Source organism: Budorcas taxicolor, chromosome 1 (genome assembly GCF_023091745.1).
Source record: "Budorcas taxicolor isolate Tak-1 chromosome 1, Takin1.1, whole genome shotgun sequence".
Lineage (NCBI taxonomy): Eukaryota > Metazoa > Chordata > Mammalia > Artiodactyla > Bovidae > Budorcas > Budorcas taxicolor.
Window position 1 is genome coordinate 54,357,340 of NC_068910.1, and position 24,857 is coordinate 54,382,196.

A 24,857-nucleotide genomic window follows, 5' to 3' on the forward strand; every position below is an offset into this window, starting at 1 on the left:
ATCCCAGGACCAGCACCCTGATTCCAGGCTTTCATCGCATTTGTAAAGCCCCTTTCTCATGTGAAGTACCATATTCACCGGATCCAGGGTGAGGGCTTGGACGAGTCTGAAAGTCCATGGTTCTGCCTAATTGCTCAGGCAGGTATGGACAGGCAGTCAGATACATGAGGCTGGAGGTCAGGGGAGAAGGCTGATCTGAGGCGTACGTTTAGAAGCCATCATGTACAAACGGTTGTAAAGCCAGTCAGTCACGTGGGCTCTCCCAGTCGAGGCGTGAGGTCAAAGCCATGGGTCATCTGGGCTCAGCCAGACCTCCCTGACTGCTGTGTCTCTCCTGTTGGAAGGGCCCCTTCTTTCTCTGCTGCCCTAAGCATTGCTTCTTGGTGAGACTCAGCCCAGAGTCTGGCAGCGCACAAGTCACCTTCCTCCTGGCCTTGTCTGACTTTTGCATCACGTGTCTTTTATTTTTTAAAAATGACAGCTTTACTGAGATCGTTCACAGGCCAGGTCAGTCCACCCATTTCAAGTGTGTTTCAGGATGCTCCCAGCATCACAGTCAGCATTAGGATATTGTCATAAAGGACCTGAGCTCCTAGCTGTCACCCCAGATCCCCCCAGCCCCGACCAACCACTAGTCTACTTCCAGTCTCTATAGACTGACCCGTTCTGGGCATCTCACATGAGCGAGATTGTAGCATTGATAATCTTCTGTGATTGGCTGGCCTTTTCAATTTAAATCTGGATTTTGTCCCTGCACGCTCTTTTTACGTTTTTTCTTTAGTTTTCTTCGTTCAGTGCTTACAGGTTGTTTTTTTTTTTTTTCAACCAAGCACCTGTTACGAAACCAGCCTCTGTGCTGCGATTCTAGAATGGGAACCCGAGGCATGCAACCTGCTGTCCACACGGAGCTCTGAGCTGGGTGAGCTGACAGCCTCACTCTCCCTGCCTGAGCTCCCCGCTGACTGCTGATAGATCAGGGCCTTCATCCTCTTGCAACCTGGAGGAGGCTTCGAATTCACACTGACCCAGAGCCCTAAGCAGCCAGCCCGAATCACCAGTATTCCTTGTACCGAGAGAGGCCTGGCAGTCCTGCTCTGACGGGAAAGCAGATAGACGTGCTGTTGCATAAACACGGTAGGGTTAGGGACTTCCCGGGCGGTCCAGTGGTTAAGACTCCGCACTCCCAATGCAGGATGTGAGTTCGAGCCCTGGTGAGGGAACTAAGATCCCACATGCCCCGAGGCACGGCCAAGAGATAAATAAACTTTCTGATAACAAATTATTAATATATATCATCCTTTAAAAAAAAAGCACACAGCATCGAGCCTCCCATGGTGCTTAGAAATTACGGTGCTCATAAGTGTTTTTAAAAAAAATGCAGTTGGGTAAGTGCCAAATTGGGCACAGACAGGGTGCTCTTGGATTGCTGATTAGGTTAGAGGCATTGCCTCCACCCCCATGAAGCACAGCTGAACTTAGGTCTCGAATGATGAGTTGAAACTTGCCACTCCCGCCCAGGGCTGGAGGAAGACGGGTCTCCCGCAGACCCCCACTTGTAGGATGCAGGGACCGTACCTTGAGCATCCTCTGTCTTCAGTATCTTAGGTAATGCTTGCTGATCTTGAGCATTTAAGGAGACTGGTGTGGTGGTGACTCATTCACGTCTGGCACCTGCTTATCCCTCAGCCCTCCCTAAGGGTGGGAGGTTTGTTATGTCTTAAACCACCACTTTTTCTTTTACCAGAGTCCAGAAAGGCTAGGATGGACCTCAGGGAGTTTCTTCCCCACCTTTTCTGGGTAGCGCTGGACAGCAGCCGCCCACTCCCGTCACCCCCCACAGACCACAGCTGGACCCCTGGGGCCCGGGACGGCCTTCGTGCTCCGAGTCTCTGTCCTGGCTGCCGTGCTGTTTGTCCCGTGTGATGCCCGGATCTGCCCGGGATCCTCAGCTGAGATTTGTGAGGGGGATCCTATGCATCCCTTCCCGCTGCAGCCCCAGGTCTGGGATGCTGCCTCTGGCGGTCAGGCCCATGGACTGTTCAGGGGGCCTGGATCTTTGTGGCCCCAGAGCCCTCGGGGTCCTCGGCTGAGGAGGGCCTGGGACACAGTGTGGGCAGCATCCTGCAGCTTCCAGGAGGGTGCTGCCAGGATGGGAATGAGCCCAATGGGGGTGGCGGGCGCTTCAGCTGCGGCTTCCAGGTCCTCGCACCAAGGGTCCCCACGTCCCTGGCGAGGGTGCCTCAGCCTCAGGAGAGCAGCGGGATTTTGCTCAGTGTTCCCTGTGCACCCATGCCGCATCTTCCCTGAGCCTCTCCGCGGTGTCCCCCTCCCCTGGGCCGGGTGGTACCATCTCCATCTCACAGGTGAGGAGACGGCCTGCCAGGTGGAGGGCAGCATTCAGGATTCACGTCCAGGGAGTGTCTGCAGCCACCGCTCAGAGTTCTCCCTGGCTGCCTGGCTGCCCTGCAGAGCTGCGATGATGTGACCTCTTTCTTGCCTTCTCGTGACCTTTATCCAATCTTCAGGGGCTTCTTGTGAGTTGGGAAGCGTGACCCGTGCCGCCAGCACCGTCCGAGGACCAGGGCGTGGTAGGCACACCCTCAACCCCGCAGAACTCCGCGGAGCCCGCGCCCAGCTGTGAATTCAGGCTGGAAAGGGCCGGACTTTTGCTGATGCAGGAAAGGTCACAAAGCCTCGGACACAGCCCTGGCCCTAAGCCTGATGCACTGCGTCTGGGCCCTCACCTCACTTCCCGGTGCCTGCATGCCTGGGCTGGGCCCCGCTGACCTGCTTCCCAAGCCTCAACCGCAGCGCAATCACCTCCCGCTTCATTCGCTGGTGCCGTTTCTCCTGCTGCCCTTTCTCCGGGTTTCCTTTGCTCCTTTGCGACTCCTTTCTTTTAAGATGGTTTCCAAGCAGACACGCAGACATGGAAAAGGGCTTGGCCATGCTCCTTCCCCGAATGCCTCCCTTGTGTGTCTTGAAAGGAATGCCTTTACAATGCTCCCGGTGTGCTGTTCCTGATGAGGAATGCCCGCCCCGCCTCTCCAGCTCCCTCTCCCCAGCGGCGTCTCTTCTTATCTTCCTGGGTATGTTTGATGTACAATTAACCTTTCTGCAGGTCGGCCCCTTTGCTCAGGATGAGCATCTGTCCTTCCAGTCTATGAGAGCCAAGTGTGGGAAGTGTGTGTGTATGTGTGGGTAGCGCCAGAGAGCCATCGCGGCCGCTGGGAGGCAGCAGAGAAGGATTGTGACATCAGCGGCACCCAGCCCAGCCTCCCTCAGGCCTGGACATAAAGCTTGTCCTTGCAGCTGTCCAAGCTAGGAGCCGGCTCCTCCATCGGGTCTTCCCTGACCGTGGCCTCGTCGTATCGACCTCCAAATGGTCAGATAAAGTCCTCCAGCTGCGAGGGCAGCCTCCGAGGCACAGTTGGTCGCCTGAGGCCACTGCGGCTCCATACAGAGGACAGTACGTGTGAGGAGCCACCCTGCGTCTGGGCCGAGGGGCATCAGCCGGACCTGACACCCCCCGAAGACCCGCGCCTGTCAGCAGCCCTCTGTCATGACTTCTGACCGGAGACGAGCATCCATCCTTGGAGCGAGAACCCTCCGACCCAGCCAGAATGGCCTCCTTTTGGGGAATTAGAGACAGGCGCAAGAGAGATTCTTCTGGAGGAGAAACGCTGCGTGCACTGAGCGTGGGGAGAACAGTAGGTCCCCGCGGTCGCCACCGCATGTTCAGAGGACAAGCATCACACCCGTGTCTGTCCTCGAGGAGCAATTGTTCCAGGCGCGTGGTAGCGAGGGCCGTGCCCTCGGTCGTCCCAGGGTACATGGTTCCCACTGGGGAGTGAGGGCGGACGTGACCAGTGGAATTCGCTGCCCAGCCGGCCGGCCGCGGGGGCCCCAGGCTCTTGCCAGTGCTGTTGACGGGGTCCCCAAGTTGGACTGGGACTTTGGACCCCTCTGTGCCAATCCTCGTGACCTCGGGCTGTCAGATGGGGCTTCTTAGGATGCCAGATGACACTGATGTTGCCGATGTGCTCTGAGGATGGAGTACTGGTTGTGACCACTTGGTTACATGCGCTGTAAATACAGAGATGGAGGGAAAAAGGCCAGGAACTGAAGAGACGGCAACACCGTCATCAGTAGAACCAAAAACGTTGGTTTGGTGGTTGGTCCCTGGGCCCACTGTACCTCTTAGACACGCAGATCCTCTTGCGGTTCTGGAATTTGCCATGTTCCCTGTTTTGTTCCCGTAGCCGGTCTCTGTTTCCCCGCCCTCCCAGTTTCTCTGGCCCCCCTCAGCGCTCTCCATGTTTCAACTTCACATTCCCGCTTTTTCTAAAACCTCTCATTTTGGGAAGACTACCTTCTCTTGACCCGTATCCCTTAGTGAGCAAAAGCCGACTCACCCTGGTGGCTGTGATCGCATGTCGTTGCATGTTCTGTGTAGCTGTGACCTTGACAAGCAAGTGGCATATGAGGCCACGTCATTTCCCAGTTACTCCTCCGCCCACTGCCGTGCTCATGACATGGAGAGCATCTGAGGGTGGTGACGCTTGGGGTCTTCTTCCCCACCGCCCGCCTCTTGGTGGCCCTCAGAATACCAGACAGTGTTCTTGGCATGGCTGGGTCCCCCCTTTTCCTGTAAAGACAATATCTGGGCTACGTCTAGTTCTCGCCTTCAGTGCCAAGGTTTTTGGGTTGACTCAGCCCACCCATACCTCCATGCCAAGATACCAGCACTCAGGGAGAGATGCCAGACTTGAAAAACGATTGAGCTGCAGCGTGTTTGCTGCTGGAAGAGAAGCTAACATTCTCTAGCTGGCTTTCTGTCTTGATCAGGTAGACTTTTGGGGAAAGTTGCAGCTCAGTAGAGCTCAGTGGGTTCTGTCGTTCTGTTGAAGATGTAGTCCAGTTAAAAATACCTCTTGTCAGGATGCCTGTTTTCCTGGCAAAAGTTGGCTGCCGGCATCCATCTAGTCCTTGCTGGAGGAAACCCTTCAGACCTGCATGGCGGTATTTCAGGGCTCCATGGGGAACTGCTCCCTGCCCAGCAGTGAAACGACTTCTTGGAAGACTGGGTAAGGCACAGGCCTCTCTCCAAGGCCTTGAGGCGGAGGTTCAGCCCTTTGATTTAAGTCACTGGGTGAAAGTGGACATTAGTAGTAGACCCAGCTGCTTGTATTGGCCCCAGGCCTCAGTCCAGACAGCCCGGCAGATCACTGTGGAGAAAGACGGACACCGTCCGAGGAGGGGAAGATAGAAATGAGGCTGGGAAGAGGGTGGGTTTGGGGAGCGTGGTGTGGAGTGAGGCCTCGATAGGGAACTGCATGGACTCTGAAGATAAATGTCTGTTTCCTGGTTGGCTGATTTCCCTGGAACTGACTCCAACTGTAATTACATCACACGTGTGTATTGAATAAAAGAGATTGGAATTTCAGTCTTGCTTGGAATTTGCATTTGTATGAAGGAGTAAAGATTTTTGTGAAAAGGATGAGACACCAGCCAAGTTCAATGTGTCTGCAACACCGGTGTTCCCCTTGACAGGACAGCGGGACCCACATGGGTCTAACACGAGTTGTGGTGTTGCTTCTGGCTTTGGACCCCAAAGTGGGGATGAGCTTCTCCCTCTCAGAGACGTAGAGATCGGTAATGAGGCAGGGGCGTGTCTGGTGCTGGGACCTTCTCCGGTTCGACCACTTCCCAGCCTGAGAGCCCAGCTCACTTCCATGACCCTTCAGACCTTGAAAGGCCTGAGGTCAGTCTAGGCAGACCCACTCTATAAAAATGCCCTCCCTCCCCAGTTTGAATGTGAAATGTCAAGGGTGACAGATATCATTTTTTTAAAAGATTTTTGTTTTGTATGTGGACCATTTTTAAAGTCTTTGTTGAATTTGTTATGACGCTGCTTCTGTTTTATGGTTTTGTTTTTGTTTGTTTTTTTTTTTGGCTGCAAGATCTTAGCTCCCCAACCAGGGATCGAACGCTCACCTCCTGCATTGGAAGAGGGAGTCTAAACCACTGGACAGCCAGGAAAGCCCCATGGCAGTAGATGTCTCATTGAGTATCCTTGGGATCCAGGCTAAGAACCCTTGCCCTGGGGGCCAGGGCACTGCTGAGCCACCAGGGGGCGCCGGCTGCCTGTTGGCCTTTTCCGCCCGCCGCCCGCTCCCAACGCAGGAGTCACTGACTTGTACCACACACTCTGCGGTGCTCATGTGGTAGAAATCCTGAGTCATAATTTTTGTTTTTACTAAAAGCTTCATTTTTCCAAAGCTTGCTTTTCTTTACAGCATATTCTAATTCCATTGTATCTTCAAGTTTGCAGACCTTTTTACTGCCCAGCTGGCTCATTTGCAGAGCTCTCCAGGGGATGGGGGAGGGGGATTTGAAGATGCTTCTTGATCAGGTCTTAGGAATGTTCTCAGTGTTATAAAGCCGTTTTTTTCCTTTCAGTTTTCTTCTGAGGTGGAGAAACACTGTTCACCCACCTCTGATCCCCTGGGGAGAGAAGCAGACCTCGATGAGCGGGAGGGGGAGGGTACGACCAGCATGTGGGCCTGGCGGTGGAAAAGAGGTTGGATCCACTAACCGTTACCGCTGTTGTGGATTTCATGTCAGAGCAGCACAATCTGCACGCCCTTGACCTTGAAAAGGAAGGTTTTCTGCCTTTGAAACTCCATCAAAGCTGGTTCTTCGAATTCTCCGTTTTTCAGAGACCTTGCTAACTGTGGGCGCTTTGCAGGTGCCCACAAATTGGTGTTCACACGGCCAGTTGCCCTTCAGCCTGATGTGCCCTCTTGGAGACGGCTACCCTCCATCCACGCGTGCCTGTATTGTTTTATTTTTCTAATAATTGCTACTTTTAAACTTACTTTTATTCATCTTCGGCTGTTCTGGGTCTTTGTGGCTGTGAGTGGGCTTTCTCTAGCTGCAGCCAACCGAGGCTGCTCTTTAGCTGCGGCACACAAGCCTCTCGTTGCTGTGGCTTCCCTTGTGGTGGAGCGCGCGCTCTAGGCACGCAGGCTTCAGTAGCTGCAACACGTGGGCTTAGCTGCCTTGATGCCTGTGGGATCTTCCTGGTCCAGGGATTGAACCCATGTTCCCTGTATTGGCAGGCAGATTATTACCCACTGGACCACTAGGGAAGTCCCACACATCCCCATTTTGAGACCCACACAAAAGAGTGGTCTCACCTTCTGCAGGCGAATCGAGTTCCAGTTTGGGTAGAAGTGGAGGAGGGGTGGTTCTCTAATATGTTCACTGACAAAGTGATGAATGAAACCAGCTTTTTTTAAAAAAAGAAACTATTTATTCAAGGTTTGGTAGGAGAATCTTTTGCAGGTTCTCAGAAGCTGGGAGAAACAGGAATATTACTGGATCCTCGTTTAAGCTCAGGGCACAGTTTGCTAAGGATCTGCACCAGCGAGAGGATGTGTGTCAGAGTCCCCGCGGCCTTTCTTCCCTTGATGGGGACTTCAGGGCCCCCAGGAGTTCTGGCCACCAGTCACCCTGGAGTGAGTCAGCTCCTGGGGCCTGGCACCAGCCTGCTTTCTCTTTGCTGGAGCCAGTGTCCCTGGTGGTATCATGAGACATGGGAAATGTGACATTGATTGGAGTGGGACAAGCTGGAGAGGCTTGTGTGCACAGTAATGCTTGTTTGCTGTGGCAGGATCTTGCGAAAGGCTTCTTGGCTCCTTGGAGATCAGGGACCGGCTGGGCTTGGTCTTCAAGGAAGGCAGACAGCAGGAGATGTGTGGTCTGGGTGGCCTCTTAAGCATCTCCCTGCGAGCAGCCATGGATGGGAGGGGCAGAGAGTTCCCCATGCACTGGCCTGCAGGCAGATGGGAAAATCACAGTTTCGGAAAAGAGAAGCCTTCTTCACTTCACAAAGCTGACTTGAGCTATTGATTTGTTTACCTCACACTCAGTACTTTGCGAGAGCAACTCATTGCAGGCAGAACAGCTGCAGTCCGAATGGAGCTCCCTCTCTTTGTGAATTTGTGTTTCAGAGAACAGTTGAGGAGCGATGTTGTGTTCCTTTCGGGTGTCTAGCAGTGATGCGGTTGTACACCTACAGGTATCTGTTCTTCTTCAGGGTCTTTTCCCATGGCGCTCCCTTTCTTGCTGAGATCTGCAGGGACCTTGAAAGCCAGGCCTGCCTCCTCCAGTGCAGGCTGGTAACTGATGTGCTTTCTTTTTTAAAAAGTTGTTTAAATGTACTTGGTCGTGCCAGGTCTTAGTTGTGTGAGGTCTTTACTTGCAGCAAGCGGGCTCTCAGTTGCAGGGTGTGGGCTGAACCTGGGCCCCCTGCATGGGGCTTGCAGAGAAGAGCCACTGGGCCACCAGGAAAGTCCCACGATTGCTTTCGATTGTGCTTTCTCCTCCTGACACAGGATGCCCAGGTGTTGCCCTCTCCTGCCCCCTGCCCGGCAGGGGGGGAAGTCTGCTAGCGCTTCCCGCCCGTCAGATCGCTGCAGAGGAGCCAGCAGCTGTGTCACCGAGGCACGGGCCTTGCTGGTGGCTCAGAGGTGAAAGAATCTGCCTGCCAGGGCAGGAGGTGCGGGTTCAATCCCTGGGTTGGGAAGATCCCCTGGAGAAGGGAATGGCTACCCACTCCAGTATCCTTGCCCAGAGAGGAGTCTGGCAGGCTGTAGAGTCTGTGGGGTTGCAAAGAGTCAGACAGGACTGAGAGACTAACGCTTTTCACCTTTGCATTGAAGGGTGGGTGTCTGAGCTTTCTGGCTTTGGTGGCACCTGATTGGAGATGCAAACTCACAGAGCACAGAGGCAGCCGCCCTTTAAAATTCACCTAAAGTGCCAAGGAGAGGAGCGAGGAGAGTGAGGAGGACAGGTGTGTGGGAGGGTGGCCCTGCCTTAGCCCGTCGGGTGCAGAAGTGCAGTGGCCTTGATCGCCACCGGCGCTGCAGCGGAGGAGCTGAAGCTGGAGGAGAGACAGGGCCGCTGGCCGCTAGGCTCCGGTCCCCCTGCCCCTGGTTTCCCAGCACGGCCCCAGACTTCGCTCAGGTCCATCCGCTGGATCACGATGGGGGGACAGTAGCCCTCAGTTGTTTCAGTATATCCAGCAAAGCACCTTTCCGGTGATGTCACGTAAGACACGTGGCTTGAGTCTGGGGAACCAGGCAGACGGTGGAAACGCAGTTCTTGGCTGGAGGACAGCCCTGTGGACTTGGGAATCGTTTGAGAAATATGTCTAAGGAAAATGTCTATCTCAGTTGAAGTCTTCCTCTTACTTTTAAATGGCATATTTATGTATGTTTTTGGCTGCGTCATCGAGGTCTTTGTGGCACATGCCCTCTCCAGTCGTGGCCTGGGCTTCAGCAGTTGTGGCACACGGGCTGAGTTGCTCCACGGCATGTGAGATCTTAGTTCCCCCACCAGGGATCGAACCCGTGACTCACTGTGTTGCAAGGTGGGTTCATAACCACTGGACCATCAGGGAGGTCCCTCAATTGAAATTTTAAAAACTGCTACCCCGGTGGGAAAAACACCTTATTTCCTCTGGAGCACTGGGGAGGAACGGCCAGCATGTGTGTGTGAAGCCATATGATTTTCGACACCGTGACAGCTGCGTAACTTCTGTGTATCAGAAATAGATGCGATGCTTCTGTCTCCTGAGGCTGAAAATTGTTAGTTTCTGTGTGGATATTTGGACAAGTCTGTACCCTTTTATATGAAAACGTTCAAGCTCCTGTGCTTCTGTATTTAAGTTCACTGTGTCTGACCTGTCAACAGTAATTAGAAACAATTATGACATGTGTTGTGTGGAGTGCTTTTGCTGATAGAGAAACAGGTACTTTGAGAACATAAATGAGGAATGGTGAATACAATGGTGATTTCTTTCAAGAGAAGAGTTCTCTGGTACTTAGGTGTCAGAAAATTTTGCTGTCAGCAACCCCCCCGGCACATTTGATGGACTTGCCTGCTTTCTGTGTAATTTGGAAAATGGGAATCAAGCAACTGAATGAATAAAACTTGCATCAAGGAAAGCACAGGGTCTGTTGGTGGATTGAAGCTTAGCATTGTTGTACCATTTCAAGACTTTTTCTTTACGTTTTTATTTTTGTTTCCCTGCCTAAATGAATGCCAACAACGGCGCCGTTTTTGGTCATATTTGCCATCTTGATATTAACTAATGGGAGTAGAAATAATTTCAGAGTAAATTTTCACATAAATAAGGGTAATGTCAATTTCAGAGGTGTCTGGCGTTTGCTGATAAACAGAAATTTGCATTACTTACAGTGTAAATTTACATTAGCTATAGCAGGTTGTACAAGTTAACAGGAGAACATCATTTGGGAATAGTGGAGGTGAATGGATTCATGCTGGCATGTTACAGTTATTAATAGCTTCTTGGAGGGCAGGAACCTTTCTGTCAGGGGAGGTGCTTAGGTCAGAATGTTCACTTACGGATGAGCGGGGAGATGAGCGAGTTTCTGCAGCGCTTGCAGGTGGGGCCTGCACCAGAAAGATCGTCTTCGCCCTGCGGCCGGGAGCACCGGCTAGTGGAGTTCTTCCTGGGCAAGCCTGGGCTCTCTGCCTTCTGCCAGAGAACATGGGTGCGCGCCGGCTGGTGGGGAGGTTCTTCCTGGGCGAGCCTGGCTCTCTGCCTTCTGCCAGAGAACATGGGTGCGTGCCGGCTGGTGGGGAGGTTCTTCCTGGGCGAGCCTGGGCTCTCTGCCTTCTGCCAGAGAACATGGGTGCGTGCCGGCTGGTGGGGAGGTTCTTCCTGGGCGAGCCTGGCTCTCTGCCTTCTGCCAGAGAACATGCGTGCGGTGCTGTGCGTCTCCCTTCTCGGGACCAGCTGGTGATTTTTATTGATGATCTTGTTTTAGCCAAATTCAGGCCCTGAATTGGTTTTGTCCGAAGATGAGAAAAGCGACACTGAAGATCAGGAAGAGACGGAGCTGGGCGTCATGGAGGACCAGCGCAGTGTGATCCTTCACCTCATTTCTCAGCTCAAACTTGGGATGGATTTGACCAAGGTAGGAGGGTGCGTCCCCAGGGACTTGTGGCCGGTCATCTGGGCGCTGGGTTTCCCTCTTAGGCTTCCCTGTCAAGCATGGATGCCCCAGGGACGATTGGAAAGGCTTTTTTTTTGTTTGACTGTGTCACACAACATGTGGGATCTTAGTTCCCTGATCGGGGATTGAACCTGGCGCTTAACCACTGGATCACCCGGAAAGTCCCTGGAAAGGATATTTCATGCGGACACCCATGCCAAGGGTGAGAGCCTGGCATTTGCCTCTCTGGAGGAGCTGAGATGCTCCAAGGGCGGGGAGAGCACATGCGATGATGAGGACGATTCCGGATGGGATTTGTCTCCCACTGTGTCCTCGAGAGGGTGGAAGGTGACCTGGAGACGGAAAACAGGAGGAAGCAGGCGGTGGGGGTGGGGGTGAGCCTGCCTCCTGGCACCTCCTCCCAGGCAGCTGGCCACCTGCTGCTGCCGCCTGTTGCTGGCCTTCACCTTCCTGGTGACCAGACCCCAGTGCCCACGTGGAGAGCTGTGTGCCCGCTGGTTGGTGGACATGCAGAAACTCCTGCTGGTGCGCACTCACCCTGGGAAACTGTGTTGAGAGGACTCAGCATCCTCGCGGTGATGTGCAGGAGATGGCCCATGTGGAGCCTCCCCCCACTCTGGGCAGTGTCTTTGTTCTGGAGGCGAGGGGAAAGGCCACCGTGCTTGCCACGGAGAGGTGAGGGCGGGCATCAGTGGCCTTGTGGGCTGTGTGAGGTGCCTGGACTTGACTGCCTGACCTACCTTGGGTTCCCTTGCCTTGTCCTGATTCTGATGCTGGAACTTCAGCCTCTGTGCACCAGTGCCGAAAGGAATCTCAGAGACAGAGTTTTGGGTGATGTAGAGAAGAATAGCTTTATTGCTTTGTCAGGCAAAGGGGGGACACAGCAGTTTAATGCCCTCAAGTCTGTGTGGCCCAACCCGGGAGGATCTGGCGAGGAGCTGCGGAGCAGCGGTTCAAGGGCGGAGCTGCTGCTGAGGCTCAGGGTGCGCAGGGCCTGTTCTCCTTTAGTCTGGCCCGGGTGATCTCCTCTCGAACGGGGTTATTCCACCTCCCATTTGTCTATCCATCTTGTGTATACTGTTGTTTATCACCTTATGTATAATAGTTTGCATCTGCTAATCCCCAAACTGCAATGACAACCCGGATTAGGACTTGAACCCAAGGTCTTTTAATTGCGATCGCACAGCTGGTCTCAGGGTTTAATGAGGCACAGGTTCTTGATGTCTTACCCCAGAACGAATTCAGTGAGAGACAAAGTGATAGGTAAGAAGTGGATTCGTTTAGAGAGAAGTACACTCTGCTGACAGAGTGTGGGCCCTCTCGGAAGGCGAGAGAGGCCCCCAAATACGCATCTTTAGTTTTTATAGGCTAATGAGCAGGAGGATCACTGCAACTGTTTTGAGGGAGGGGCGGGAATTCCCAGGCCTTGGGCCGCTACCCGCTGTTGGATGTCTGATGGGCAGCCTCAGCTCCCCTGGCCTGGTGGGTGTGTCGCGTCGTTGGCTGTGTTGCGCTGAGCCTATACTGAGGCGCGAGGTCTGGCGGAAGTCGACTTGCCCGCCGTCTTGAACTAGCTTGCTCTAGCCAGTTGTGGGCACGTCCTGTGGCTGTATCATTCTTTTAAAGGTCCTGCCCCTCCCCTTCCCTTTTGTTTCAGACCTCACCCTCTGGTCCTTCCCCATCCTCTCCTTCCCTTGGCAACCACACTTCTGTTCTCTGTGTCCCTGATTCTGACTTTGTTTTGTGGATGGGCTCATTTGTGCGGTAATTTAGATCCCGCCTGTCTGCGATATCGCATGGTATAAGTCTTTGTCTGACTTACTTCGCTAAGTGTGGTCGTCTTTGTGCCCATCCATGTTGCTGCAGATGGCGTTCTTTCTTTGTTAATGGCTGAGTAATATTCCATTTTATATATGCATCTCGTTTCTTTATCCACTCATCTGTTGATGGACGTTTCGGCTGCTTCCACCTCTTGGCTGCTGTGAATAGTGCCACAGTGAACACTGGGCTGCGTGTATCTGGGTATATGCCCAGTCCTGGGATTCCTGGATCATATGGTAGTCCTATTTTTAGTTAGTTTTTTTTTTTTTTGAGGAATCTCCATTTTGTTTTTCACAGTGGCTACATCAAATTATATTCCCACCAGCAGTGTATGAGGGTCCCCTTTTCTCCACACCCTCTCCAGCATCTGTTGTTTGTAGATCAAGTCTTTCCTGTTGTCTCCCCGCCTCTTCTCAGCTCTTGACTATTCAGTGACGCTTGTGCTAACCTGGCAGTGGATGAACCTGGCCTGAATGGCACTTGGTCCAGGGAGCGGGCACCCTGGAGGGGGAAGATTCCTCCACTCAAGAATGAAGCTCTGGCCTCTCCATAAAATAAGAGTACGGCTCTGTCTCTGCAGAGATGACCAGGGCTGCCACGTTCGCGGGTCAGCTGCCTCACCAGGCCTTTAGGGATGGTCGTTCACGGGTCAGCTGCCTCACCAGGCCTTTAGGGCTGGCCATTTACAGGTCCGCTGACTCACCAGGCCTTTAGGGCTGGCCATTCACAGGTCAGCAGCCTCACCAGGCCTTTAGGGCTGGTCATTCACAGGTCCGCTGCCTCACCAGGCCTTTAGGGCTGGTCATTCACAGGTCCGCTGCCTCACCAGGCCTTTAGGGATGCAGTTTCCTGGACATGTGACTGGTGGGGTCGTACAGTACCCCATGCTCAGAAGCACTCCAGGCTGGGTCACCACTCTGCTGTTGCCGACTTGAAATGCATTTTGGCCAGGAGGACTTGCATCGTCACTTTTCACTGGGCCCTCTCACTGGCCCTGCTTCGGAAAGCGCCCTTGCCTGCCCTGCTTTCTTGGCTGCGGCTCCAGCGGCCTGAGTCGCTGGTGAACCCCTCCAGTGGATAATCTGCTGCACGTCCACACTCTATGGGTGGCCCAGGGAGGAGAGTGCAGGAAGAGAAGGGGCCGTAGAAGATGCAGGGCCCAGAAGGCCACTTTGACAAAGGGGCTTGTAGGTGGAGCCTGAAGAACACATGGACAGGAGTGGGAGGAGCGAGAGGAAGGGTGTTCTGGCGGAGGGAACAGCATGGGCAAAGCCAGAGCGTACAGTGGTGGGGTGTGCGAGGAGTGTGTCCTAGTGGGGCCCGGAGGAGCCTCCGGTCTGGAGGGGTCAGATCTGCAGAGCCCTGTGGTCCGCTGAAGGATGGTGGACTTGATCCTGAGGGCTGTAGGAAACCTCTGGAGCGCTTGGAGCAGCGGGGAAAGGTGTTCAGAGCCACTGCCCTGCCAAATCATGGGCTCCAGGGAGGCGGGCCCCAGGGTGCAAGGTTGAGCTTGGTTTATGGTGATTTTTCCCTTGTTTCCAGGGCTGTGAAAGGCAGCCTTTACTGATGCATGTGCTCTCTCATTAGTATGTGTATACTGGGCTCCACACCTGCCATGCTGGGAGTGCCACCATTCAGAATCCACACCCTCGTGGAGCCTGTGTGGTGGTGGAAGGAGACAGACAAGAAACAAGAGAGGGAAAAGGATGCAGGGATTAGGAACGCAGTGCAGAGTCACGGAGCATGGCGGGCCCGGGTTGGGGTGACGGGGGGAGGGCGGGCCTCCTCGATCAGCTGCTCCGAGCAGGGTTCCCCAGGTGTCGCTGGAGTGCAGACCCCAGATGGAGATGCAGAAGTCAGGCGGGGGCCTCGAGTGGGAGGGCATTCAGGCCAGAGGGGACGGTGAGTGGACAGGGCCCAGGGTGGATCTTACTTGGCGTTTGAGGATGACTGCTATGCCAGGATGAGAGTGACTTGTGTGGGTTGGCAGGAAATTAAGTTGGCAGGATGGCAGGGGCTGGATCAGAGAACCTAGTCAGACATTGTGAGGACTTGGGTATTATTCTGGGTGATGTGGGTGCTGCTGGAGAGTTTTGAGCGGAGGCGTGCAGGGCCTTCCTCCTATTGTTTTAGTATTTAATTTTGTGTTTGGCATCTTGGCTCTTGGTGGCGGCACACAGGATCTTCGTTGCCGCTTGTGGGACCTTCTGTCACAATGGGTGGACTCTGGTTGGGGCACGCAGGCTCCAGAGCGCACAGGCTTTAGGAGTTTCCATATATGGCTTAGTTGCTCTGTAACATGTGGGATCTTAGTTCCCCAACCGGGGATCAGCCCACATCCCTTGCATTGCAAGGAGGATTCTTAACCCCTGGACCACCAGGGAATTCCCTTCCTTATATTTGTAAAGGTTTATTTTGACTCTTGTGTGGAAAGTGGACTGAGAAAAGGCGAGTGGGGTGCAGGCAGCAAGGTCATGGTGGAAACGGAGGAGGTCAGTCAGTGGTAAGGGTGGTGGCAGATTCTAGGTGTACATAGAAGCGGTGCTAGCGGGCTGTGACTGTCCAGTTTGCGTGTAGATCGGATGTAGGATATGAGCTAAAGAGGAATAAAGAATGACTCTAACCCAAGCCACTGGGATAATAAAAATTAGAACTGCTGTTTGCTTCAAAGATCTCTTACTGAGGAATTGATCACCCTAAACAAAGTGACTGAAAGTGACCCTTTTCCTTCTTCACAGTCATGCAGTCTAGGCTGGGCTCAGCTGAGCAGTTGTCCTGTTGGTCTTGCCTGTGGTCACTGCCTGTGTGCCTGTCTTCAGCTGTTGGGCTGACTGTGGGCTGGACTTGGTTGGAACAGCTGGGCCTTTCTCTCACCATGATGTTCTAGAACCTTCTCTCTCCATGAATCCTTCCTTCGTGGTCTGTCCAGCTCGGTAGCTAGCTCAAAACTCCCAGGAGGGCAAAAGTGAACACTGATAATCCTTAGGCCCCAAACTGACACCATGTCAGTTCTACTCTATTGATGAATGTATGACAAGGGGACTGTGCAGGAGTGTGACCTCCAGGGGCTCAGGTTCGCTGAGGGCCACAGTGGAGCTGACCACCACCCCCGCTTAGCAAGGGAAAGAAGGTATAGAATGGGGAGGTCAGGGGGATACCCCGGGGATACCCCAGGTTCAGCCTTGAGTCTCTTGGGTCTGAGAGATCCATTCACTCCTAAAAGGGAGTGAATAGAGGCATAGGAGGAAATTCCAGAGAATCTCCAATATGTAGAGTCTGGAGAGATGCTGCTGCTGCTAAGACGCTTCAGTCGTATCCGACTCTGTGCGACCCCATAGACGGCAGCCCAACAGGCTCCCCCGTCCCTGGGATTCTCCAGGCAAGAACACTGGAGTGGGTTGCCATTTCCTTCTCCAATGCATGAAAGTGAAAAGTGAAAGTGAAGTCGCTCAGTCGTGTCCGACTCTTTGCGACCCCTTGGAGTGCAGCCTACCAGGCTCCCCCGTCCCTGGGATTCTCCAGGCAAGAGTACTGGAGTGGGGTGCCATTGCCCTCTCCAGGAGAGATGGAGAGTCAGTGGAGAGAGAGGACAGGAAGCAGAGGAGCATGATAGCATGAGGTCACACAGTGCTTCAAAGAGAAGGGAGTCTCCACTGCATGGCATTCCAGCTGGGTGGAGAAAAAGCATGCTTGCAGAGGGACCATTACCTTTGTTTTGGTCAAGGTATGACTGGGTGGCTTCAAGGGAGGATGGGGAGAAAAAGTGGAGACAGGCAGTAAAGTTTCAAGGAGTTTTGATCCCAAGGGGAGCAGAAAATTGGAAGGAAAGTCTGAAATTGACAAGTGTAGTTTCTGAAGATGTTTGAATGCTGCTGGGAACAGTCGGGAGAGAGGGTGGAGATGCCTGTGGGAACTTGAGAGGGGAGGGGCTGGGATCCCATGAAGGGGCAGAGGGCTTGCCCATAGCCAGTACCATTCATCGTTGGAGCAGGAGGCAGGCAGCGGAGTAGAAGTGTGCAGACCCCAGGGACTCGCAAGAGAGCCCTGTGTTCATGCCCGTGGCTCTGAGCCTGGATGCCTCCCAACTGAGTCACCTTGCCTCCGAGTGTCTCCGTTTCCTTCCCTGTAAATTCGGGATAATTGTGGTCAGAACTAGTGCAAGGCAAAGAGTGTATTGAACTCTCCTTGGGTGCCCCATGCATATCCCGTCCATCAAGGATGCTAGCCAAGATTCTGTACATTGAGAGAGAAACTCTCTGAGATCATTGTGAAGTTTCTCTGATTCTTTTTTTTTTTAATTTCTTAAAATTTATTTTTTATCCTCGTTTCTTTGTCTTAATTTTCTCTGATTCTTGAAGAATTGTTTAAAGTGTTCCAGTATTGCTGTTTGTAAAACCAAGAGGTTTAGTTTGTGGCTGTGGTTCGTGGACCCCCCAGATAGAGAGTCGCATCAGGACAGACACCTGCATGCCTGCACGGAAACTGTCTCATGGCTTGCATTCATGTTCACAGATGGATAACCTCCCAGCAGACCGTTTCGTTGTCTTCATGACCTCCTCAAATGGCTGTTTGATATTATACAGTGGACATCCTAAACGCACAGCTTTTCCTTTGATCATATTATTTTATTAGGCCACATTTCCAGGCGCAGTCACTACATGCACAGATTAACAGCACTGCTGTGCTTACGCTCCTTTTTCTCCAGGGGAAGTTTGCCCAGGTCCTCACGGCTGCCGTAGCCAAGAGGTGAACCTCGACCCACAGCCTCTGACCCTCTTACGAGCCAAGGTCTTGAACCCTGAGGCTACGTGGGACCTGATTCCAACAAATGCACCTCTCTATATGTAGGAAATATCTTCTCAGAAAAAGTAAAATTTTATTTGAAACTCTTTTCATCCCAAAACAGTTTTAATGAATGCCTTTTGTGATGTCCCAAGCCCCATGAAATAGGCATGAAGGGAGCTGGCCCTTTAAGGGAACTCAGGGGAGCATCCTCTCGGCCGAGTAGAGAGCCCTGGGCAGTGCAGACCCTCTCCTGCTTGCTTTGTAAGGCTGGGCTTGTGTGTGCGTCTTCTGGCTGCCTTAAAGGATTGCATAGATCCATCTCGGGGGCTGATCTTGGTCTCCTGTCCTTGCTGTTTGCTCCGGGTGGATTTGCCAGTCTTAATGGCAGAGTATCAGGTAGATGGCTCTCCCCGTTACCAAGTTAATGGGTGTTCCTTTGGAGAGGTGGCTCCCGCCCAGCCCTTCCTTAGAGGAGGCCCACTGTGCTCCCCTTTGTGGGGAAGGGACAGGCCATCACTCTTTCCCAGGACCCTTTGACTTTCTCAGTGGGCAGTCAATTGTTTCCAGGTTCTAGGAGCCCCACCCAAAGGGTAGTTCGTTACCTCTAGACTGCTGCAACTTTAGCTGTAATTAATTTTTCTCTGATTCCCAAGTGCAGACCTTTTTTCCTTTTCCCCAAAGTAGTTCACGGTCTTAATTATGTTGATGGCGGCAAAGGCAGCCCTGACGATGGCTGGACAGACCTGCAGCAGTGCCTCCAGCGCTTTGGTGCCGTCGTCTGAGCAGCTGGGCCGTAGCTCACCTCTCTGCTGGAGACAGACAGCCCGATTAGTCCTCCCCACTTCTTGGCTCTCGTGCCTACAGTGTCCACCACCCAAGACACAGATGATTAAGTGACTGATTTGCAAAGGAATGTCAGGGAGGGACCATAGGCGAGAGAGGTTCTTCTCTAGAGGGAAGGGTGGCGTCTTTGCCCAGGATGGTCATGGTGCTGGGTTGAAGGACTTGGGTTAGATATGCTGCACAAACGGCAGCAAGAGATAAACGGGGAGACAGTCGCCCCCTGGCTGCCCTTTCTCCTCCCTCTCTCCGGGAATTCTGCTTTCCCCAGAGCTGACAGCGCCGCAGCGTCACATGCCTAGTGGGTGGGACCTGCGGTTGGCTGTGAGACCGCATTCCCTGCGTCTTTGATTTCAGGAGCGTTGTCTGGGACAACTAGTAAGTTCCCAGGTGTTGCATCCCTCGTAGAGCCTTTTTTTCTTTTCCTTTCAACTCTCTGTTTTGCACATTTTCCCGTCTGCGGCCGAGCTGCAGGAAGAGAACAACGAACTTGCACGTACATTCTTCACCTTTTCTGGCCAGTTTGCATTTTTCTCTCTTCTTCCTCTCCCGCTTCTCTCTGTCCCTCACAAGAACACATGCGTGTATGTACGTGTTAGTTTCCTGATGAGCCGTTTCAGAGCAGGTCGCAGACTCCTCCCTGATGTCCCTCAGTGAGTGGAGCTGGGCAGATCATCAGTTACCTGACGGGGACGTTCTCCTGCACGACTCATTTGTCGCCCTGGGAAAGTTTCACATCCATGCGGTTCTGGTTCTCACACGCCTGTTTCAGGAAGGGGAACCCCTTCCAGCGCCCGTGGGTGGGCTCTTGTCTACCACTCGGAAATGAACCGTCCGAGGAGACACATTTGCTGACGAAGCGAGAGACTTCACTGGGAAGGGGCGCCGGGCGGAGAGCAGCGGGGTGTGGGCCCCCAGGAGAACTGCCCTGCCAGGCCGCCCTGCAGCCTTGGGTTTTGTGGTGATGGGATCATTTTCCAGCCTGTCTCTGGTGGTGTGTGCATTGCTCAGCCAAGATGGTTCCAGCGAGAAGGAGGTGGGAGGTGGACAGACACATGGTGTCTCCTTTCAACCTTTCCTAAACTCTTCCGGTTGGTGGTGGCTTAGTTCCTTACCAGCACTTCCTGTCATAAAATAACTCACACAGATGGTTACTGGGGTGCCTAGCCAGAGTCTGCGGTTTCAGTTAGCGTGCTTCCCCTAACACACCCGCAGTAAAATTTCCCCCAGTTGTTCCAATAAGGCTCTGTTTAGCATTGATCAAAGCAAGAGCGCCCTAGAGATGCTACAATGGGGGTGTCTGATGGTTACAGTCAAGGAGCCTGTGGGTGGGTTCACCTGGAAGCGGGAGCTGTGAGGAAAGATCTCCTAGAGGAGGTTACCCTTGAGCTGTTTCTCAAGACAAGGCAGGAGGGAGGGCAGGCAAGAGAGACAGGACTGAACGTGTGTGTGTGCATGTGTGTGCAAGCACATTTGTGAGGGCAAGGCTGGAGGCAGAAAATGAGGGCTAGTGTGAGACTGGAGAAGGTGAGGGACACCCTGGCCTTTGTCTCTTGCAGAGAGTTTAGAAAGACGAGTCCAGCTGTGGCGTGGAGAAGTAGTGGTGGGTGTGACAGCTGGAAAGGAGGGTGGGTTAGGGAGTGCCAGCTGTGCTTTTCCAGAGACGGGCGCCGGAAGTGTCCATCCTTAGTCACCACCAGCGCCCTCCCATCTGCATACCAACGCCAGGTTTGGTTCTGTTCTTCCAGTCAAGCTGGGTCTCTGTTGAGGTGTGTGGGCTCCTCTGGTTGTGGCTCCTGGGTTCAGTTGCTCCGCAGAAGGTGGGATCTTAGTTCCTAGACCAGGGGTTGAACCCAGGTCCCCTGCATTGGAAAGCAGATGCTCAAACCCTGGACCACCAGGGAAATCCCCCATCTGCATATTAATGACAGTTTGGGGCTGGTGGATTGCCTTGTCGTCCTGGAAAGAGTAAAATGGGCTGGAAGGTGGGGCTCTCATCCCACCCTTTCCCCTGGGCTGCTTCCTGACCCCCTTGCCGTAATCAGGGACAGGAGAGGGGGTGGCCCGGCCATCCATTCTGATGTCCAGGGAACGCTCACCTCGTTTGTCACTGAGGGAAAGAAGATGCTCTCATTGGCCAGAAGCAGAGAATCGTGGTGTCGGGGTGATGGACCCAACTTGGGGAGCAGTCGGGGGCCCTGAGGTCCCCTCCACACACCTTCCCTGCCTCCTCCCCTGTCTGTCCCTCGTCTGTGAGAGCAGAGGGCTGACCACAGCATCCCAAAGAGGCTTTCGGGCTTCAATGATCCGCAGCTTGGGATTCTGAGTGGCGTTCTTTTCTCCATTTGTTTCATTAAAAAAAAAAAAAAAATTGTTTACGTATGTGTTTATTTGGCTGTACCCGGTCTCAATTGTGGCACAGAAGGTCTTTAGTTGTGCCTGTGGGATCTAGTTCCCTGACCAGGGGTCGAATCCAAGCCCTTTGCATTGGGAGTGTAGAGTCTTAGCCACTGGACCACCAGGAAAGTCCCTATTTAATTTGCCTTAATCCTCTAGCTTCTGAGTTCAGAAATGCTGACTTAGGGGAAGTGTCTTAAACTCTACCCTTTTCCCAGGAGAGCAGAAACATCTGCATGATTCTCTGCCTTCACGTTCAGTCTTGGGTCCCAGAGCTGGAATGGTTGACGGAGACCCCTCGTCCCATGGGTGGGAGGAGGAGCCAGGCCGTGGGACTCCCTTCATGTGGAGCTCCATCCGTTGGGCTGGAGGCCTCAGTGTGGCTCAGCGCCCAGCCCCCCACCCCCCAGCAGAGGACCACTTGCCTGGGAGGGAGAACAGGGTGGTGTGATGTGGGAGGGTCTGGAGATGGGGACCCTGGAAGCTTCTTTTCTTTTTGAAAATATGTGTGTGTCTAGCTGTGCTGGGTCTTAGTTATAGCACTCAGAATCTTTAGTTGTGCATATGGGATCTAGTTCCCTGACCAGGGATCCCCCCAAGCCCCCTGCATTGGGAGTGCAGAGTCTTAACCACTGGACCACCAGGGAAGTCCCTTTCTTTACTTTTTAAATTAAGTTGACTTTACTGGCCGGAAGGAGGGGGAGTTCCAAGGCTGCTTAAATCCACAGCTCCCAACCTGCACAGCCTGTGTGGGAGGCATTCCTGGGGGGACCTCATGTGGGAGAGGACATGAGAGGCATAGCTGGGTCCCCCCAGAGCATGGGGAGGGGGGCTGAACTTGACCTCCTCCCACCCAGAGCCGTAGGAGGCGAGATCAGTGGGGTCCGAAGGCCACTCTGAGCCAGAATGCGTTTTTCCTGGTCAGCTGGAGTCCTCTGGCACCAAGGCGCTCAAATCTGTCAGGCTGTGGCTCAAAAGAAAATTAGAAGATCTCCGTTAGTTTGTATGGTCATAGTTTAGATGTTTCTTCTTGCAGTTTATTAGAAAAAGAAAGCAGAAAGATACTCACAAGAAGTGCAAAGACACTTCTGTCGCCAAGAGAGACATGTTGAACGTGGGGTCCTTCTGTGGCCCGTGGCCCGTTTCACACGTTCATTCTGCGTCTGGCTCCTTTGGACTTGTCACAGCTGTGCTGTCCTCTGACATCGTTTTCAAGTGAAAGACGGAAAAGCATTAAGAAGGATACCGGCCTCTCCTTCCCGGTGGGCTGGCCTTTCCCTAGCTTATTCTGAGAACTCTTCGCTGTTCTCGAGGCTGGCTGTCTTCGTGTCCGCCAGTCTGTCTCGTGTCTGCCTGTCTCGTGTCTGCCTGTCTCGTGTCCGCCTGTCTGTCTCATGTCTGCCTGTCTCTTGTCCGCCTGTCTCGAGGCTGGCTGTCTTCGTGTCCGCCTCGCCTGTCTCTCTCGTGTCCGCCTGTCTGTCTCGTATCCGCCTCGCCTCTCTATCTCATGTCTGCCTGTCTCGTGTCCGCCTGTCTCTCTCGTGTCTGCCTCGCCTATCTTGTGTCTGCCTGTCTGTCTCTTGTCCGCCTGTCTGTCTCTCTTGTGTCCGCCTGTCTCTCAGGATACCTCGCTTCCACCGTGTCTCCGTCTTTCGAGAGGAACGGTCCCAGCGAGGGCCGAGCTGGGGACCCACTCACAGGGCTGTGTGTGATATTCCCGGTCGGCGATGCTTTCGAGTGGCCTGGTGCCGCAGATGTGACAGAAGGACAGACGCAGCCGCACAGGGAGGAGCAGAAGCCAGCCGTGCGACCTTGGCCAGCCCCTCCCCTCACGCGGGCAGTTCAAGGGTCAGGACTGGTCTTCTGGCTTCGAAACCCGGTGAGCCTAGCGAGAGGAGCCGAGTGAGAGGGCCTTCCGCGTCAGCACAGGCTTGTCTTGCAGCCGAGCGGGCGCGGTTACTGGCCCACATCGCCGAGGGGTGCTAGCGGGCCGGCATGGTGAGGGGCTACCTGTGTCCCCGGAAGCCCCTCACCTGCTTTAGGTGGCCTAATCCCTGGGTTCTGGGCACTTGGGTGTGTGGCACACGAGGGACCACTCAGATCCATGCTGGACCACCAAGGAGTGCCATAGCCCCTGGTGGACTGTCCAGGCTCCTCCCTGGCCTCAGTCGTGGGCCAGTGACACAGCGAGGAGCTGACCCCTCAGCCAGGCAGTTTACCAGAAGCTTTTGCTGTCAGCCCAGTCTGTTTCTTCATAGCTCATTTCTCCTGACCCAGCCCACGGAGCAGCCTCCAGCTGTGGCCCTCCTGTGTGTGGTAACCCTGTGAACACTGCCTGCTAGCTGGCCTTGCCTCCAGAGACATGGGCCAGGCCCCTTCTGTACTCATTTTCTGCCCCGATCCTGGTAGGGTTTCTATACTGCTCTTGCTATAGCAATTTCCAAACAGATACTCTCGTGGGTGGTGGTCTGTCTGGACCCCCTCTGACACGGCAGCCCTGAGCCCCAGGATCCGGGTTTGGGGGACACACCGAGTATCGCCCTTGGCAGTGCCCGATGGCAGGAAGAATACAAAAGAGCCCTTTGGAGCTGTTTTCTTCACGTCTCTAAACGGTGGAGAGCTGGGTGTGGACCGAGGGCTGTGTGTTAGCAAGGTGCCGGCTGTGGAGGGAGACACAGAGGCTGTGGTTTCAGCCGAGGTGAGCAGAATGGAAGACAGCTCAGGACAGTGTCGCCCACGAGGCTGGGCGGGCATCACGGGTGCCGCCGCATTGCCAGTTCCGCAATTCCATTTCCAGTTCCAGTTCCTTGGACGTGCTGCCGTCTGATCCGTCACGCGTGTGCACATCCAAGGAACTGGGCTTGGCACCGGCCCTGGGGACCGTGCCTGAGGGGGTGGCAGCCCCAGCTTTCGCCTGTAACCGCAGGGCTCGCTGTCTGACCTTGCCTCCTCCGGGCGCAGGTGGTGCTCCCCACGTTCATTCTGGAGAAGCGGTCCTTGCTGGAGATGTACGCGGACTTCCTGGCGCACCCCGACCTGCTGCTGGCCGTCGCGGCGGGGGCCACGCCCCAGGACCGGGTCATCGGCTTCGTGGAGTATTACCTCACCGCCTTCCACGAGGGCCGCAAGGGTGCCCTGGCCAGGAAGCCCTACAACCCCATCATTGGCGAGACATTCCACTGCTCCTGGGAGGTTCCCAAGGACAAGGTCAAGGCCCGGAGGACTGCCTTCCCCGCCCCCGCGGGCCATGAACACCCGATGGCTGACGACTCTTCCAAGAACTACAAGCTGCGGTTTGTGGCTGAGCAGGTGTCTCACCACCCGCCCATCTCCTGCTTCTACTGTGAGTGCAAGGAGAAGAGACTCTGTGTCAACACTCACGTGTGGACCAAAAGCAAGTTCATGGGCATGTCCGTGGGGGTCTCGATGATCGGGGAAGGTAAGCCATGCCGAGGGGTGGAGCTGGGCTCCGACAGAGGGACATTTGTGTACCTGATGGGTGCTTGAGGGTGTGCGTGTGGAGACCTTGCTTTTCACTTCATCACAGAGCTGGGGTTAAGTGGACGGGTGGGGACTAGGGATGGGGCTTGCCCTTGGGGACCAGGTCCTGGCTCTTTCCTGGTGGGGCCGAGGTGATGCAGGAAGCGGGATGCAGCTCTTTGCCTGTTAGGCTGCCCACCTGGGTTCTTCACCTGCTCCTTGTGTGCGGGCCACCAAACAGATCCTTTTGTTTCCAGCTCTGTGTGAATATTAGAGTTGGCTTCAAATCTATGAAAACACATCTTTACTCATTCTCATTGGTGTCCTGGCTCACAAACAATGTAGTTGCTCAGTTGTGTCTGACTCTTTGTGACCCCCATGGACTGTAGCCCACCAGGCTCCTCTATCCATTAAATTCTCCAGGCAAGAATACTGGAATGGGTTGCCATCCCTTTCTACAGAGGATCTTCCCGACCCAGGGAT

General features: G+C 54.0%; 1 protein-coding gene across 1 annotated transcript in view; it reads left to right on the forward strand.

Moving 5' to 3' along the window:
* Positions 1-24,857, forward strand: part of OSBPL10 (oxysterol binding protein like 10) — a 322,138-nt gene that overhangs the window by 274,374 nt on the left and 22,907 nt on the right. Inside the window, exons 7-8 of the mRNA XM_052637028.1 lie at positions 10,863-11,012; positions 23,856-24,333. Coding sequence (XP_052492988.1) covers positions 10,863-11,012; positions 23,856-24,333 — 628 coding nt within the window. The remainder of the gene's footprint in view (positions 1-10,862; positions 11,013-23,855; positions 24,334-24,857) is intronic.